General features: G+C 41.4%; 1 protein-coding gene across 1 annotated transcript; it reads right to left on the bottom strand.

Moving 5' to 3' along the window:
* Positions 1-11,220: 11,220 nt before the first annotated feature.
* Positions 11,221-17,823, bottom strand: ERH (ERH mRNA splicing and mitosis factor). The gene is made up of 5 exons (XM_088058061.1): positions 17,705-17,823; positions 15,622-15,727; positions 14,774-14,861; positions 13,579-13,699; positions 11,221-11,710 (listed from the first exon to the last, which is right to left on the bottom strand). Exons 1-5 carry the CDS (start codon positions 17,821-17,823, stop codon positions 11,608-11,610), a joined length of 537 nt encoding a protein of 178 aa, XP_087914187.1. The 3' UTR covers positions 11,221-11,607.
* Positions 17,824-18,078: the final 255 nt, after the last annotated feature.

Genomic DNA, 18,078 nt, shown 5'->3' with positions numbered 1-18,078 from the left:
GCAGAAGTAATTTTCTTCAGATCATTTCTCAGATTTTTGAGGAAAAGTGACAAATTGTAGCAGAGCTATTCTGAGTTTCCAGGTTTGCTCATCTTGGTGTATTAGGTTTGCAGGCTGCTTTGTGCTTTTGGGCTGAGCAGTTTTAATTCGTGCCCTGGACCAGGCTAGCACAGTGCAGCCTGACTGTGGCTGGAGATACTCAGCTGCCAGAGGGAAATCAGGTTCTTTGCTCTTACCTCCTGCTGGATCTGGGATTGTCATGGAGTGTACTCCTGTACCTCCAGGAGATTTGTTTAGGCTAAATCACTCAGCATGTGAGAGCTGGTGATGTGGCAGCATGTTGATGAAAATGGGGAATGAAAAATGCAACAGATGTGGCAAAAAGCATACAAAAAGGGTCCTCTGCTTGGGGTGGAATTACAGGGTGCAAATGTTCAGGCTAGTACTTTCCCAGCTCCTCTCAGAGCTTCAGTGCAAAGTGTTCAATCTCTCAATTTTATTTCTCTTAAATGGTTCTTTAACTGGAGACTGCTCTTTATAACGCTGTTTACAAGGACAGCGATGTCAAAGTCCCTCTAATTACCCCAAGATGAAGTGTCTCCTCTGCTTTCTTTCTGAGAAGATGAAAGCAATGTTCAAAGAGACCCACTTGGTACCGGAGCATTTTTCAAGGCAATCAACTTTTCCAAGCTCTTTTCCCCCCCCCGAGCAATCTAAATGCTAAATAGATCTTTCAAATAATTACCATATTTAAGATGAGGAGCCATTTTCCCTGCAAACACCTGATGCTCATTAGCAACATTTAGTGTCACACATCACCTCTGTTTACTCTAAACTTTCATGGCAGGAGTTTGTCAGGTATCCGCAAGTACTGAGCTTATGCTAAAGAGTCTGAGAAAGCCTCTAGAGCACAAATCCTCTGTCCTGAGAGGGAGGAGGTCTGTGTATCTTCAAAACTCTTCCATTTCTCCCCTCCCGGTTTCATTTTGACCTTCTTGAAAATAGATAGTGCCAGTGAACTGCACCAGCCTGGCACCAGTGTAAGCCAGGAACCCAAATTAGAGATGAGCTTAGCCCAGAGCAGCAGAGTTGTAGAAGAGTTGGCTTCTACCTGTCTTTGCAGCTTCTCTTAGCCAGGTTAGAACAGGATACAGCTGGGTCACTGGTGGGTGCTTGCAGCATCCAAGAGCCCTTGGCAGGACCAGCAGCTGCCAGCACAGCTGGAGCCCCTTTGCCCAGAGACATCTGTAGCAGGTGCTGAACTATGAAGCCCTCCAGGGCTGCCATAAGATTTGTGCAGTGCCTTTCCCACCGTGAGCAGAAGTCCTGCTAGGGGAATCCATAGAGGGGAGCTGCTCGCTGTACCTCACATGGCTGTCAGGAATCACTCCCACCCTTGTACAAGGCAGTGATCAGAGCAGGAGCAGGCTCTTTGGGAAACTGGGGTTTCTAAAGGTGGAGCTGTTCTTAGCCCTACCTGCTAAAGCTCTTCTACTTTGGACTGATAATAAAGCTTGGTTTGAACAAAGGGTGTAGGATTCTAGCCTACTGGTTGAAGGGCTTTCAGTCTCTGGAGCAAGGCCTGAAGCCCAAGATTTCTTCAGGAATTACTTTGCATTTTTATCTAGCAACTATTTAATTTCAAGCTCATAAACAGCCTTTGGAACAGTGCCTGGAATGAAAGACCTCCCTGTAACTACCCCAGCTGCTACTAGAAAACTATAATTACTTTCCCTCTGGTGCAGGTCATCCTCAGATATTCCATACCTAGGATTTCAAAAGACCCTCACTGTAAGATGTTCAATATTTTGTCCTCTGATCCCTCTTGCCAGCCCCAGACAAGCCTATACAGCTTGGTGAGATAGAGAAAGCTTTGACTCTTGTCTTCCTATTTATTTGCAATGGCTGTGTTTGGAGGAGGCTTATCAAATCAAGCAAAATGGAGGAACACTTTGTTTATGAGTTCCCTTAGCACTTACACAGGTGCTCTGTGCACAGCTGAGACCAGAGTGCTTCTGTGTGTGTGTTGCAGTGGATCCTGAATTGTGGAGACTGAAATGTGCCAATCTGATGTGCATCCAGCTTTGGACAACAACTGAACAGAGACTTTTAAAATTAAAAAAATCTAATGATCCAAAGGACTCAAGTCCCACCTTTGGACTTGGGCTTCTGGACACTATACATCATCTGGGGTGCAGTCTGGAAGAGTCTGAAATCATCTGACTTGGAGCGGTGTTTTGGCTAGGATGCCACAAATCCCGTTTAATGCACACTTCTTAAACTTCTTATTCAAATGTCTCATTTGAATAATGTGTGCTTCATTAACACAGGGGCTCTTATCCTGTAATATACTGCAAACAAGGCTGAACGTCTTGAGTGAGGGGAGCTCACAGGACCCTTTCATGGGTGTGCTTTGCATGGTAATGCTTCAGCTGTGGCCTCTGTGAACTCAGAGCCTCCAGACACCATGTTCATTAGTAAAAAAGGATGGTAAAATCTCAGAGGGTTTTTTTGGTGTTGTTCAGATGAAAAGCAGGCACTGTTGTTCAAATTCCCTCTGAATTAGTAACAAAACCTGACCCAGAGGACTGTGAGCACGTGTGAGAAGGGTTATCTGGGGTTCTCCCTCATACCCCAGGGTTCCTACCAGCTGATCTGTTCAATCACATCTTAATCTGACCATAATCCTAGCAAGTGAGTGAAAGGGAGCTCGCAGGAAAGCACTGGTGCTCGCTGCAGTGATGAGTGACCAGGCAGATCCTGAAGGCTGTAAAAGGTTTTAAGGAGATCAATATTCCCTGTGTACTCATTTCTAATTGGGCTTTATTGCTGGTCTCTGATTCATGTAGCTCATTAAATGGACTCAGATGGAGTTTGTATAACTGAGTTTATACTCCTAGGGCATGGGATCAAAATAGCAGCAGCAGGTAATTGCCAAGGTCTCTAGAACTCATCTGGAGAAGTAATTGCAAGAGTGCTGAAGCATTAGACTTCAAAGAAATGTGGATGTGGCTAAATCAGTACTATTAATTACATTTAAGTTAGCAAGAAAATGTTATCTGCCATGTTAAGGGTCACTTCAAAAACCACCCAGTGCCATGAAGTAAATATTTCAACTAATTTATTGCACCACTTGCATTCTGGGGCAAGTATTTTCTGAGTTTCCATGAAGCCAGTGAGTAAACAGCTCCTAAGCAGTAACTGTATCAGCTAGAGTTACCTCATTGAGGGTTCTCTCATTGTCAGGACACCATACCCAAAACATCACACTTGTGGAAACAAGGAGGAAAATATGGGAAAGTACATGGAAAAAGCCACTATCTTTCTATCTTAGGCCTGTATAAACCTTTCATCTTCCCTGCAAAATATCTGTGGGAGATGTTTGCTAAGCAACCAAAAAAAAACTCCAACAAAACCCCCCCAAGAGCAGAGTTCCTCTGTGTATCTGGTCAGGTACAAGTGCCACGAAACCCATTAACCTGTTCCTGGCAATGACCTACACCAAGTGTCTAAGGAAAAACATAAGAACAGGACAATTGCATGGTAGTCCCTCTTCCAAAACATTCTTGGGGCCCTCAATTGCTTCTGAGGCACTGCCACCCTGAGCCAGGGCTGTCATCCTTGAATTTAACAGCCATCAGGGATTTCTCCTCATAAACAGGTTTATCTAAGTAAATCGGAAGAGGGTATTTCCATTCTCTGAGGATCCTCTGCATTAACTGATTAGCACTACTTATTGCTAGTTAGGGTGATTTTTTGGACACAGGTAGAGCAAAGGTAGGAGATCATCAGTTAGGTTGATGGGTGTGTGAGGAGGGTAAAGGAGGAAGTGTACCAAAGTGCTCCTTATCAAGATGCTCAGCTGGCATTGGGCTGGGGCCTGCATTTTACTCTTACATTCCTCTAGGAGCCAAAGGAGAGTCTGGGCAAGACACACAGGTAATTTTTTCAATCTGCATTATGTACCAAATACATTGAGGCTGGATCTCTATTCTCCCTTCAAGTAGGTTGGAGTGATGTCTAACTTCTAAAGACAGAATGCCTGGAGGTAGTAATGAATTTTCTATAGATATAGTTTAAACAGAGAAGTCAGATTTATGGAGCTTAAAATGTGTTATTTGAGGTGTCTTTGGGGGCAGGTGGAGGCTGATAAAAATTCTGCTGGCTGCTATTCCCTCTTAAGAGGCATGTAGGGCTCTAAGTGGGCTGCTGAGGTGCCCTGTACCTGAGGAAATGGGGGTCTGGGGAGTGAGACAGGCAGTGAAGCTGGCACACTGAGCAGAGAGCTGCCTAGGTTATACAACATGCTATCAAAATGTTTACTCCATTAATTATAAGATGGAGGGAGGTGCCTGTTTTCCTTGGACTTTTCAGAAGGGAAATACATCCTGGGGCTATGGCTGACCTGATTTGGGTGCCTTTCTGCCAAGAAACATAGTTAAATGTAGCCAATACTCTGCTTATTTCAGACAAGATTTGAGTTCCCTGGAATGTCTGAGGTGAGTGTCCTCATAAAGATCAAATACTTGGTTTTTCCCATGTGTTTCTTTCTCAAGCTTTCTTGTTGAAGTTATTTAATTTTGTATGAATAATGAGTGCTTTTACTTGGACATGATAGAGGCAAGGAACAGAGGATGCACTGAGTAATCACCAAACAATTGTGTTGTAAAGACAAAAACAAAACATGCAATTTTAGGGTGCACTGAATGATTTATTCCTGGTTAAGACTAAGGCAATATCATTACCACAGTATGAAAGACTGGTAATCTTTATTTAGAGCTGGAGGTGCAGCTGGTGCCATGGTTATTTCATTAAAGTAGGCTCAAAGACAGCAAAACCTGCAGAAAACTGCTACCATTAGCAGGAGACAAACATAAATTAAATATAAATTGCAATTAAACTCACTTGGCACAGAATTTAGATGGATACTAATGAGCTGAGAAATGTGTTCAAGAAGACCAGTGCAAGCCAGGCAAGGAAAGCAGCACTGGTTTGACACTGGCTAAATTTCTAGAGACCATGAGGATGGAGAAGAAACAATTCTGGATTTGAGGAATGCACTTTGAAGAGAAGATTTGAGCATTCTTGCTATGTTCTGGCTTTGGCTTCTGTTGCATTCCTGTGGAATAGATGTACAAGCTAAGAATTCCCTCAGAGACCAAGTTAATGTATTGAGAGATAAAGAAATTCCCCCCCTGCCCCTCATTTCCATCATGAAAAGAATCTGAAAATAGACACAGTTAAAAAAAAGAAATGTGAAACTGGGTTTTTGTTTAGTTCTGGCAGCACTGACTTTCCACTTTCCCTTGCAAGTCCATTACTTGATACTGCATGAAGATGCCTTTGCCTCCAATGAGATTAGCAAGAGGTTGGTGTGGAAGAACAGGTGCAATTGCTTTTTTCTCCATTGCCATGCATGGCCTGCTTCTTACCTTCCCCTGGCATTTTGCAATGTCTCTGAGCTTTCCCTAATACTACATCACAGATTTCTGATGCCTTTTTTATATATATTTTTTTTTTCTTTTACTTGAGGGCTGGAAGGGTGTGGGAAGTATGGAGGGCTGCATCTGGTTAGCAAGTCTGATGACCTCTAGGGACTTTGTGATAAAGCATTATTCTCAGTATCCCATGTGAACCTTCATTCAATATGAAGGGAATATGAGAATAAAATCAAATTTGACTGTTCTGCACTCTGTCATTGGGGAGCAGCTGTAGTTTCTGTAGCCTGGTGAATGCTACTCTTGTGTCACCTAAATCCACTCACGAATACATGATGGTCCACCGTTTTCAGCACTGTCTTCAATGGCCTGGGGAATACTGACTTTGAGCAGCTGTAAACTGGTCAGAGCAGGGACTCAGATTTCCCATTTCTCATGGCCTGGGATTTTTTAGTAGTGACTCCAATGAGGATGATGATGGATAATTTAGGTTGGAAGAGAGGTCCAGAAGTCAAGTCAAATGCTGCTCAGAGTGGGTCTGATGGGTCCAACCAGATCAGTGCTGTGTCCAGTCAGGTCTTGAATGTCTCCAAGGATGGATGCTCCCCACCTCTCAGGGCAGCAGGTTTGTGGTGTGTGTGTATGTGTGTGTAACCCAGTGTCCATGGTAACTAAGAAGACAATTTAAATTTGGGAGCCTGTTTCCTGCACAGTTAATGAAGTGATGCAGAGGCAGCAATGAAATAGATGGAAGCACCAGTGCTTTAGAGATCTGGGCAATACAAGTGTTGGATCTAGTCAGTGGTAGAGCTCAGACACAACAGCCTTCAAGTACACTGCCACATTTTTCACTTCTGTGGGTCTCATTGACTTACCTGGCATAAAACCCCAGGGAGGCAGCAGCTACAGAGTTCCAGAAGATGTGTGTATGTCACTCATACACACAAGAGTCCACAGTAACAGTCTGGGCTGGGGACTGTGAGACACTGCAGGGGATGCAGCAGCAAATGACTCAGGTGTGTACAGATTGGCAACAAAACCCTTGCTAATGCTCACCAGGAATGGCACTGAGCAGGCATATGCAGCATGCAAGTTTTACTTGTGTGTCACTACAAACTCAGCACAAAGAGTTTGAATAAAACCTATGAATTGGAGCTATGCCCAAACTTCATCCAGATAAAATGTTCCTACAGGCGTAGTTCAGCTTACAGTAATGAGAAAAGTAATTCTTACAATCTAATGTTTTCCTATGACAAATCAAGACAGGTTTTACTTTAATCCTTTTCAGACATAGTGAGGAAGAAGCATATATTAGTGGGTGATAATAAAGAGCTGCCTTGTACTATGCAAAGCTGAGCATCTCCATTCTGTGAGTTTCAGTGGCAGATTCATCCCCCTGCTGTTTCCATAAATGGTACCTTGTAGCTGGGCAACACTGAGTAACATTACAGCAGACAATACACTCTGTAGAAAACCTGAGGGAATTGAGTAATATGACAGAGGTGCAAAATACTTTTCTATTTTAACTGACGTACTCTTGCTGATTATCTATAGCTAATGCAAATTATTTTTCATTTTACCTTGAAGTCAACACTTGTAGATGTCAAAAGCCAGTGGGAACGTAACGTGAGTGGCTCAGAGGCTCACTGAGGCTGAGAATCTTTAGCCTCACCCACAGCCCATCTTCTGCCAGAGAATTGTTAACTTAAACTCCCTGCCCCCCTCAACCTATGATAATGGTAAAACAATTTGTTTCAATGCTCATCAGGGTCCAGAAAACACCAGTTTCATAGCAATTGAAAAAATAGGAAGTTTTAATTATTTTGCACTCGTAACCCAGTACCCTCAATTTTTCTGTTTATTAGCTTTTTGATGGATTGAGTTTTCAGTGTTCCAGTGCAATCAGACCCTTACCCAGTGAGGACTGCAAATATACATAACTGTTTATATACTCTAAAGTAAAGCAGCTGGAGCTTTCCTCTCTTCCCTCTGAGAGGAAGTCATCCTAAGAAGCATCCTTGCTTTCAGTGCATCATGAACCAGCACAAATTGGTTGGCATATGATGAGAGCCCAAGCAGCAACTTTGCAACTTACCCTTTCCTAGTGCAAGTGAAAAAAAATCTGTTAGTTCTTTCAACCTTAAAAGTACTGTAGGTAGTCAAGTCTCCTCTTGCTGTAAACAGATTTATTAATTACTAAGGAAGATAACAAGGTGGTCTTGACTACTACTTTTTTCCTCTCCTGTACATTGACAGTGGTAATAAGCACAAGTGATCAAGCAATGATGCTACTTTCCTGCTATGCTTATAATGCATTGTGATGGATGTCAAGATTTCAGTCTATTTTAAAAGAACACAAAGATGGAAGCAATAGTAGGTAAGTATTTTAACTACCTAGCCTATTTCACCCTCAGAGCAGGAATGCAAACTTGGTTTTGTTTTTTACAATTCTCCTTCAGCATACCAAAGGAGGCTGCAGAGTGGGATTCCTGTAAGAGTGATCCGGTGTCAAACACAATTCGCATTCTAATCTTAGTGGGATTGCTCCCTGACCCAGTGCATTACTGACTGGCAGGAGCTTGAATTGGTAGATAAATGGGTGCTTTATATATACACACCTATTTAACTACCTTGTATTTGTTCTCAAAGTACCGTATTTTGGGTTTTTTTTAAGTTTAAATATCAGATTTTTGGTTTTTTTAAGTGATCAGCTGCTCTGCTTGTTGGTGCTGATTAGGAGTCCTGCTCTCCCCTTCCCCACAACACTCAGTACCCCTCTTGTACCTAGTGTGAAATAGCATTATGCCTTTCAATAGCAGGTAACTGCTTCTTCAGCTCAGCCACCTCACATAACTTCACCCTATTTGCTTAGTGAATAGCCTTGCCAAGAAATGAATTCTACCAGTCTGGTCATGCCTCAACTTGAAGTCCATGGCAGGCAGTCCAGAAGCTGTGGGAGGACTTCCCGAGTCTGTGATTAGCAAAGAAGCAGCACGGCTCTTGGCTCCACAAGGCAAGCAGAAGTCAGGCAAGCACTTCAATTCCTCTGCAATCCTAGCAAATGGTTCATACAGCTCCTTGGTCTGACGCTAGGCTTCCTTAATGGACTTGCTTTTAAAAAAATTAAGTATTTCCACACACTTTGAAATACTAGGTCTCTGGATTCCATTCTTAATCCCTGTTTTAAAATACTGTACCATTTTCCTTCAGAAGCAGCCAATATAATTTCCTTTGTCACTTACTCCCACACTGTAGCAGGCTTGACCAGCACAATTACTTGGATCTATCCTTACGTAAGAGGCACCAGACAATTTGCTGCAGGCAAAGCGTGCATGAGATGGCAGATTATTTTTGACACACTTTCTGTAATCATACAATTTTTTTATGGCTTTACCTGCAAAATGTTGCTACTGAACCTTTTACAGTAGCCAAACTTGGGCAATTATCAGTATCTTGCTATCGAAGTGCTGATGCCTCTGAGGACAAGTGCAACTGCAGAAGGTACTACATCCCTGCTGCCATCTATTACTCAGTAGGAGAAAAGAAACAAAGTGAAGTCACTTTTCACAGAAAAGAACAGCCTACATTACTGGAGTGCCAGTCTACTAGCATGTAATAAGTTTCCAAGTGCTCATAACCCTCTTCACTAAATTTCTGAAGGCTCTCCGTGGTTAGTGGGAGACAACTTTCCAGATTCTTCTTTCTAGCTTGTTGCACATTTCTAGCTTGTAGCATTCCTTCTTCCTTTCAGTGTATTTTGTCAGCTGCTCAGCTAAGCAACAAATCCATTGTTTCACAGTTAATCAGGTAAAATGCACTGAAGGACTATGGAAAACAGCAGCTCAAGAACTATGCACTAGTTTTAACTAGTAGCTTATTTCAGAAAAGGAAAAAAAAAGACTTGTAGCTGGGTGAAAAGGGGGAAAAGAGATGATGCCCAAGTCCCTTCTCCTAAAGTGGCCTACAGACCACACTTTTCTATCTGCAGAAGGCCAAATCTGGCTCCAGAGGTAGCCAGATTTAGGAAGGTATGAAAGGTGTATCAGGTATGAAAGGACCACTTACTTGCATTTTCCAATTCTGTGAAAACTTCAATTAGTGAAATGACCACAGCAGTTTGTATGTTAAAAAAACAAGTGAACTAACCTTTAACTTAAAGCTTGCAAACCTTCTACTTTCTAAAGCACTAAAAAACATGCCTTCACAAAGTCCCTTTCAAAATGCAGAAAGGTTAATTACCACCTTCTTTAAAGTACCTTCTTATTTTCTGCTCTAACATAAAAAAGTTGCATATTGTTTACTGGTTTGAGTTTGCAGTTATTACAGTAGAGCCAAAATCAAGGAAGATGATTTTTTTCATGTGACCAAATGTAAGGTACCTCTGAAGGAAGATCTGTGCTGTGCTCTAATGCCTGATTACTAGAGATTCAGCATACTCCTTTGTGCTTTTCACAGTAAGGAAGGAGACGACAATGCTGGTTTTCCTTAAATTGAAAGCAAGTCCACAGAATGAGGTAAATGTTTATTTGGTTTCATTTAAAGACTGCAAAATTGCATCCATGAGAATACTGGAATTTTTACCAAAAAAAAAAAATTTAAGTTAACTGAGAACATGTTAGGAGAGAACATATTATTTTAGTATGGGCTATTCAGGAGGATAAACTATAAAAGCTGTTTAAATAACACTGCTTGTATTAAATCTGAGTATTATTATAGGGGCAATAGTGATTTTTCCAAGTATTATTTCTGTGTCAAGCTGGATATAAAACTTACATGCCAAAGTATTTTCAGATTTAATAATCTTAAGTGTACTAATATATTTCTGACCTACTATGCTTTGAAAATCATTATTCATTACAAAGGAAGCATGTTTTGATGTTAGCAGATTGAATCTATTCCTGGTCACTATAAATTCTAGAGCTAGTAGGTAGCTGTAGTTGTGCTGAAGTTTAACACCCTCACCCAGTTTCTTTCTAAGAATTTATATCCCTTCAGTAATTTGATTCCCAGTCTTCAGCAGCTATTACTTATCACTTAAGTAAAGCAATTTTCATTAAAGCTTTACTATAGACAGTCAGTTTACCTCAGATCCTTTTCAGCCAGTGCATTTGCTGTGCACTGATGTGTATAAGGAGGTTAAGTGCACTGGAGAGAATTGCATTCCTCTGTCAATCCCAGAACTGCTCTTGCTTGAATGTTGTCTGTACAGTCTGTTTCTATAGTAGGCAAACTCTAAAGGCACAGAGTAACAAATCAGCCTTTCTTTTCTACCTGCTCTATTTTTTGGTCTGATGTGTCCTCCAATCCAAATCTTTTCAGTACAGCAAAATTACAAAAACATAATTCAAGATGGATGGGGGCAGATATCATTTACAGTGTGGGCAAACAGTTAAGTCTTTATCTTCTGTAAAGAGAAAATGAAGTTTGGGGAGGATTTTCATGGGAACAATCTATTGCCTATTCCGTTCTTGAAAGAAAATTGTAAGCAGACTAAACCAAGGGGCTTGTGAAGTTCAGCCCACTTTTCCATCATCAATCCCAGAACAGACACACCTATATACAAGTGCCTGGTAGAGAGATCAGCTGTGCAGTGCAAGAGGGTTGCTGTTTCCCAGATGCCCAGGGAAAACAGTACCAAGACTAAGCCAGAATTTGAACTGTGCTGTAATACAGGAAACAACTGTTGGTTCAGTCCACATGACCTTTCAAGCCCTACCCCTTGGATAACAGGGAAAAAAGATTTGTGTTTTTTTGGCAGGAACCACAAAATTCAGCACTCAAATTTAACTAAAGGGTAGTTTTTTATTTCCCATTAAGACATCTCAAAGACATAACTGAATGTTAAAAACCCACAGAGGGGCACATACAGCAAATGTGGTGAAGTACAATGTGAATAGCCCCAGGGGTTCAAATAAGGTAGGAACATTAGCAAACTGGAGGAAAAAAAAATGAAAACTCTGCTGAAGATGTTGTACTTTCTTCTCCATTTACACTGAAAAACAAGTCAAATCCAACAAAATCCTTGTATCTCTAAAAAGACAGTCAGTCCTGGCTAATGAGTTTATCAAGATGGCAACAGGATGACTATAATACAAAACGTTCACTACTACACTCTGTACACACCTGTTGTCCAAACCCTCCCCAAACCCACGTAGCGATGGTGCCCCCATTATTTGCTTGCTTGCTGGGCCTGCCTGCGGAGGAGGACATAGATCTTCTCCTTTATCCAGTCTTTGTTGTACGGTTGGTATGTCTGAGTATCAGCACGGTAACTGCAGAGGAAACAAGAAAAAAAATGCCAGCCTGCTCTGTAGTACATTTACCAGAACTTCACAATTAACTGTCCTCAAGTGTATGAGGCAGAATGTGATGTACAGATGATAATACCAGAAACAGGTGGGAACTGCCACTTTACCAAATGGATTTATCCTGTTGTCCACAAAACAGTTGTCCAGAAAATCAGTCTGAGCCTGACACAAAACTAGATGCTCCAAGCACTACTGAGTGACTGGATCACAGTGTGTTCACATTTTAAATTCATGCATTTAATTACTTAAGGGAGACAACAAGTAGAGAATCTTGGTATTCTAGAGCTCAGCCTGCAGAATAGTTCCACCAGGAAACAGTCTAATATGTCTTAATGAGTCAAATTTTCTTCAACATTACTTCAAGGATTTGTGTTTTCAAGTGTTCAACTTCTGTGTGGAATTTTTTTGAAAATTATTAAGATCTTAAGATTATTAAGATCTTAAGATTATTAAGAGTTTTTCCAGGAGCAAAGGCAGACTCACAGATGGATGACAAAGGACTCTTTGCCAGCTGGCACTGAGGGCAAGCTTACATCTAACAAGGATACTTCATAAAAAGCAAACTGAAAACAAGAACCTACAGATGCATTTTCTTTGCTACTCAAGGATAATTGATAAAAGCAGTTCACTAGCAAGGGGCAGAGAATTCAGTTACTCAGGGCATGATGAATTAAAACAGAATGAGACTGAAAAATGAAAGCAATCTGAGTGAAGTTCTGTGTAGGCTCATGTCCTCCTTTCTCTGTCAGGCATTAAAGCTGAATATTTTGTTCATGAAGATGGTACTTTCAGTGAATGATTCAAAGAACTACTGAGGCCCTCATGAGTCTTTAAATCTTAGTATACTTTTATTTCTGATCAGATAAGAAGAGTGAGATGGTCAGTGGTAGGAAGCTGAGTAAAAATCCCATATTAATTCATTCCAGAACAATTTATAGTTCTTACCTAAGGGAAAAAAAACCTAAGATGGTGTTTCTAAGTCTTGCTATTTAAACCCCAGCATGACTGGATCAAGGCCAAACAAAGAGCTTCAGTATATGTTCACACAGCAGTAGTTCTAGTGCAATGTAAGAAATGCTTTTTTCAGGAAACGTTACTGATTTCTACCCTCCATCCCCAAATCCTTTCATAACGCTACACAGCAAGAGCAGGTATCAAGTACTTCAGGAATTTCCACAAACACAAGACACACCTAGTGCTGTGTGCCATCTGGTGGAAAACTGTAAGCTGAAGTAGAATTTGGCATGACACTGATTTCAGAAGCCTAATTAATAAAGGCACAAGATTATCTTAGAAAATAGCTGCTACCTCCTAAAACAAGAGGCTAGTTTCAGTCTGTTTCATGAACTTTCATCTTGATCAAAACAAACCTTTGGCTGCAATGCACTTCTGTAGCCTTCTGCCCTACCATAAGTACTGTCCTCAGCTGAAAAAAATTCTGTTACCATTCTGCTTCTTGAGGAACTGGACCAGCAGCACAAAGGCAAATTTAAACAGGTTCTAGTAGTAATAAAATGGTAGTAATAAAATAGCTGTATTGAACTGTTGGATTTCAGTCAGCTTCAATATGAGTAAAATCCAAGTGGAACTGTTAGGTTCTAAACCTTCTTTAGAGGTACCTTGTATCTAATTGGACCTTATAGTTAATTAGATCTAATTACCTTGCAGTTAATTGGACTGGCCAACTTGCTAGGGCAGCTGCAATACTGCTGCACTACAGTTACTGCTAAAACCACATAAAACAGCATTCTGTTAAACTCACACAAAAGAGTTTAGAGAAGACTTCTGACTTTCCTAAGTCATTTTTAATGGCCTTGTACAACTGAACTTACACGAGACAGCTGAGGTCTGCCAAGTCATCAATGAAGTCAAACAACTGGCTGATATCATATGTAATGGATGGACTGTTGGGATTCATTCTCTTCAGATGCTCCTCGTACATTTTACAGACTCCTACAGAGAAACAAGATTAACAGTGCAATATTAAAAAACTGTATTAGCTGAAACTTCTTCAGCTCTTAATTCACAAATTAAAGTTTAGATATTATCGCTATAAAAACAATCAAATTTTCTCGAGCTGAAATTCTTTTGTTCCTAGCAATTTACATTGAAATATAATACTATAAAATCAGGTAAGATGCATGGAAAGAGAAGTTTTCATCATCTAGGGGAAAAAGTTTTAGTTCTGTCAAACATGCAACTTTCCATGCAGTAAGCTCCAACGGACATCTGGAACTGCCTCTAGTAATTCTATGACAGCAATTAGAACATTTATTCCTACTGCACAAACACCTGAGAAACAGAAGAACTCATACAAGAGTCAAACAGGGTACTGAGGTAAGAGTGGCAGCACAAACCTGTACAAACAGTTAAAGCACTTTTATTTATTGAAACTAGTCCACTAGTAATTCAGATACCTTTGAGAAGAATGCAATATTAAAATGAGCACACAGACTTCACATGTTCTTTGTTGTATTTTTGTTCACCTCACAAAACCTCCTGCAGGATTAATGTTAAATGAACTACAGCTTCATTCTTCTTTTCATGCTCATTATGTGTATCAAAGTTTTGCAGGATCTTTACTCTGGCACACGTGCCATGAGACTGCAAATTATGTATCAATTGCACACAATCCTTTATTTAATATATTATTTCCAGTAGCAATCTTTGCCTTACATTGCAAAGAAAAGAATAGTGAGAATTAAGTGCTTATCCTACAATGAAATGCATTGAAACAAGTCTGCTGCATGGGCCCAGAAAGAATATTGTCTGCTCTCCCAAACTGAATGTGGTTTCATCTCTAGTTAAATCAAAACCAGAGAATTAATAGAAAAAGGAAGTTTTAGAAACAAATAATAACTACTTTACAGGTTGTTAGAACATTGGTAAGCTAAAAGCATGAGGGTTTTTTTTATGAATTACCTTTGAAAAACATGAAGAGCAACTTACTTTCTTAATAAGCTTGTGAATATGTCAAAAATAGGATTTTAACAACAATTTTTTACTCCCATGTCTGCATCCACCCACCTTCCATGCACTCATTCACCGATTCATAATCAGCATATGTTCTGCCTTCTGGCCTCTTGGTAGGCTGGACAAGTAGAATTGTGTGAGACTGGAAAACAAAACAAACACAAAAATACAGGTTACTTGCACACTTTGAATGATTTTTGTTTGGAAGAAGGAATAAAAAGAAGCATAACAGTAAAATATTAGACTAGCAATCAAGGACACAGACATTTTCCACATAGCATTTATAATTTGTAATAATGTTAATAACTTTTGTTTCCAGCAAGTCCTATCAATCCTTATGGAATTTTAAAATGTGTAAAATCACCAGTAAAGCAGCTATGGTGTTGAAAAAAAAAATACCACCGAAGTAGTTTTTATTCAGACAGACAAGCAAATCAATAAAGTCCATGTATAAGAGCTGTAGCATTTGTGCATTTACTTATTTTATTCCAAATGCAAGCTGTTAGTAAAATTTTCAATGCCCCAATTAAAGAGCAAAGAGGGAATCTAACTTAACCTGAAAGATTTTAACAGAAATGGTTATATTGAGTTATCCATTTCACTTCAAGGGAACACCAATGATATAATAAATCTCCGCTTAGCACTCAAGATTATTTCTTGCAAAACAGATGTACTGGTTTTTCACACTTCAATGAGTTTACTTAAACAGTAATTATGGCATAGAAAACTGTTCCAAATGTTGGAGTCCATAAGCTTGTTCTTCTGCAGGGAAGGCTTAGATGATTGTACACTCTGTGGCTTCCATTATTTCCATAACATTTTTCACTTGGCTAGAACAAGTAATTTGAGCAAAGAAGCAAGATTTTGTACACAATCTGCGATCTAATTAACAGGTTGCATACCACAGAAAGTTTGCAAGCATGCTGCAAATGGCCGTTTCCAGTGCTGCTGATTGGATCCAACATTTTCAGTGCTAATATATGAGGTGAGCACACAACATAGAGGCAACTGCAGGGTAAGACATTATTTGGCTTAGATTAATCAGCAGCTGACAGAAAAATCCTGACCCATACTTTGGAAATCAGTGAAGAGAGCAGTTCAGTGCTCATGAAAGGCAGTGACAGAAAATAGAAATGGCAACGGTTAGGATTTACAGGGAAAAAAAAAATCTTATCCCACAACTGACAGTGTTTCCATCCTTGGAATGTAGTTTTCAGTTCTTTAAATTGTCTCAAGACATCAGTAGCAGATTCTGAGAGGTTTAGGAAAACGTTACACAGAGAAAAAGGAGATTTTCCCTAATCAGAAATGGAAAAAAGGGGAATTCTGAGCTGCACACTGTAACAACAAAAATCATACAAAGGAGAGTAGATCATTTAAATCCACTTTAATGTATGCCAGAAGATGACTGATTTGAAGGGAATTACCCAAGGGGAGCTGGTATCTGGCTGTTCCTAAGTGCATTGTACTTGAACAGGCATGTCTTAGCAGGGAGTCCAAATGACTGCCAAAGATTATCATAAAGTAATTTTTCCAGCACTGTCATTTTAATTAGATAGTCACTGAGGAGTGCTAAATGAATGTATAAATTTGGAAATTATCCAAATAATCAGATTATAGATAAATAAGTGAGCCAGACATGTAAGCCAATTCTTTCAGAACTTCATAGCAGAAATCATTTGGGCTTCTGACTTTAAGCCATTTATCACTTCAGACACTATACAATATCCATTGTCAGATACTGGCCCAGAAAAATATTAAAATTAATGCTACTGGATCACGTGTATTGTAGAATTAATGCTTTTCAAACATTTTCTTTGGTAACTTGACATTATTTTACTTTAAAGGAAAATTTGATTTGATAAAATTGCTGTTCCTGTAATACCACACAGGTACAAAAAAAATGCTATGTTAAGAAGCCTGAAGTCTCCTCCAACTATTATTACCTGCCCTGTATGCCTACATGACAAAACCAACACAAGAGCCATAAAACGTTCTGCATTAGCACCAGGCTACCTAGAGAAGCCAAATATGGACTTTTTTTAATATTATGATGCAGATATTGAATTTCTTTGCATTTGCCTTAAAAGCATGGTTGTACTGGCTGCTTTTAAGCAGGACACGGAATGAGACGTCACATGGTTTATATTATACCAATTTCGAACTTCTAGAGAGCACTTTAGAAATTGCTCCTGTTACTGGAGGCAGAACCCTGTAAAACGGGTTAAGGCAGTGCCAAGAACCAAACCAGCAGGACTTAAAAGCTATGCAACATCTGGCCAAAGAGGCTTCCACCAAATGTAGGGTATTTGACAATAAAGCTGGGGGGAAAAAAAAAAAAAAAAGGAGCCGAAAAAAGAAAAGTTGAAGATAAACACAAATTGTAAGGGTAAGATGTGCAGTGATGCAAACACCAACCAGTAGCATACTGCACACACCTAAATGCCAGGCTAAAAAAGTGGTCTAAGGACCACCTTTCACTTTGGCCAACAGGGATAGGGCTTAAGGCTGCTCATCATGGCCGAAGCCAACCGCACTGGAGCAAGTACCATGCAGATCTGGAACTTGGCTGCAAACCGACAAGCAGCTGTCCTCCCACCGCACGGCAACAACCTGCTTCAGCACATCTTCATTTATTAGATGAAAGCAACAAACCAGGATGAGAGGGAGGCCTTTGAGCTTCAGCGTGCCATCCCCAGAGCCCACCAACGCAAGCTCCCGCCTTTCCCTCCTCCGAGCAGAGGGGAGGAGCAGGGAAAGCTGCATGGAAAGCGCAAATCAGCCATTTAAGGCCGGCTTGTTCGGCGGGCAAGGCTCGCGGGAAAGCGCTGCGCTTCCAGCAGCGCCCTGAGACGGGGCCGAAGCCGCCGGGGGAGAGGGGCGAGAGACTCCAGCGCGCCGCTCCCCGAGCGCCGCCGCCTTTGTGCTTCCGCCCCGTACGGCCCTGCCCCGCCAAAACGTGCTGCCGCCCGCCCGGGCCCGTACCACCGACCGCAGCCTTCCCGCCCGCAGTGACCGGAGGACAGGGAGAGGAGGGCAAGGGAAGGCTGCCCTGGCGGGTGCGGTGTACGCAAAGCCCGGCCGTCCCGTCCCGTTCTCACCATGGCGGCTCCGCTCCTTCAGCACCGGCGGGCAGAAGTGGCGCGCGGCGATCCCCCACAGGCCCCCGCGCCCGCCGGAAGCGCCGCCGCGCCAACGGCCGCCACCATAGAGCCGCTCGCGCCAGAGCGCCTCGCGCAGGCGCCCGCGGGGCCGGCGGCCAGGCTGGCGGGGGCGGGGCGCGGCCGCCGCCATCTTTGGTGAGGGAGCCGCTGGTGGCCCACGGCGGGCCGAGGTCCCGCCCGCCATCTTGGAGTCGG

The sequence above is a fragment of the Pseudopodoces humilis genome, chromosome 7 (assembly GCF_049639895.1).
Source record: "Pseudopodoces humilis isolate 2021_Gansu_Grassland_sample_001 chromosome 7, ASM4963989v1, whole genome shotgun sequence".
In the NCBI taxonomy this organism is placed as follows: domain Eukaryota; kingdom Metazoa; phylum Chordata; class Aves; order Passeriformes; family Paridae; genus Pseudopodoces; species Pseudopodoces humilis.
The sequence above is the reverse complement of the archived record's forward strand: the minus strand, read 5'-3'. Positions and strand labels throughout refer to the sequence as shown.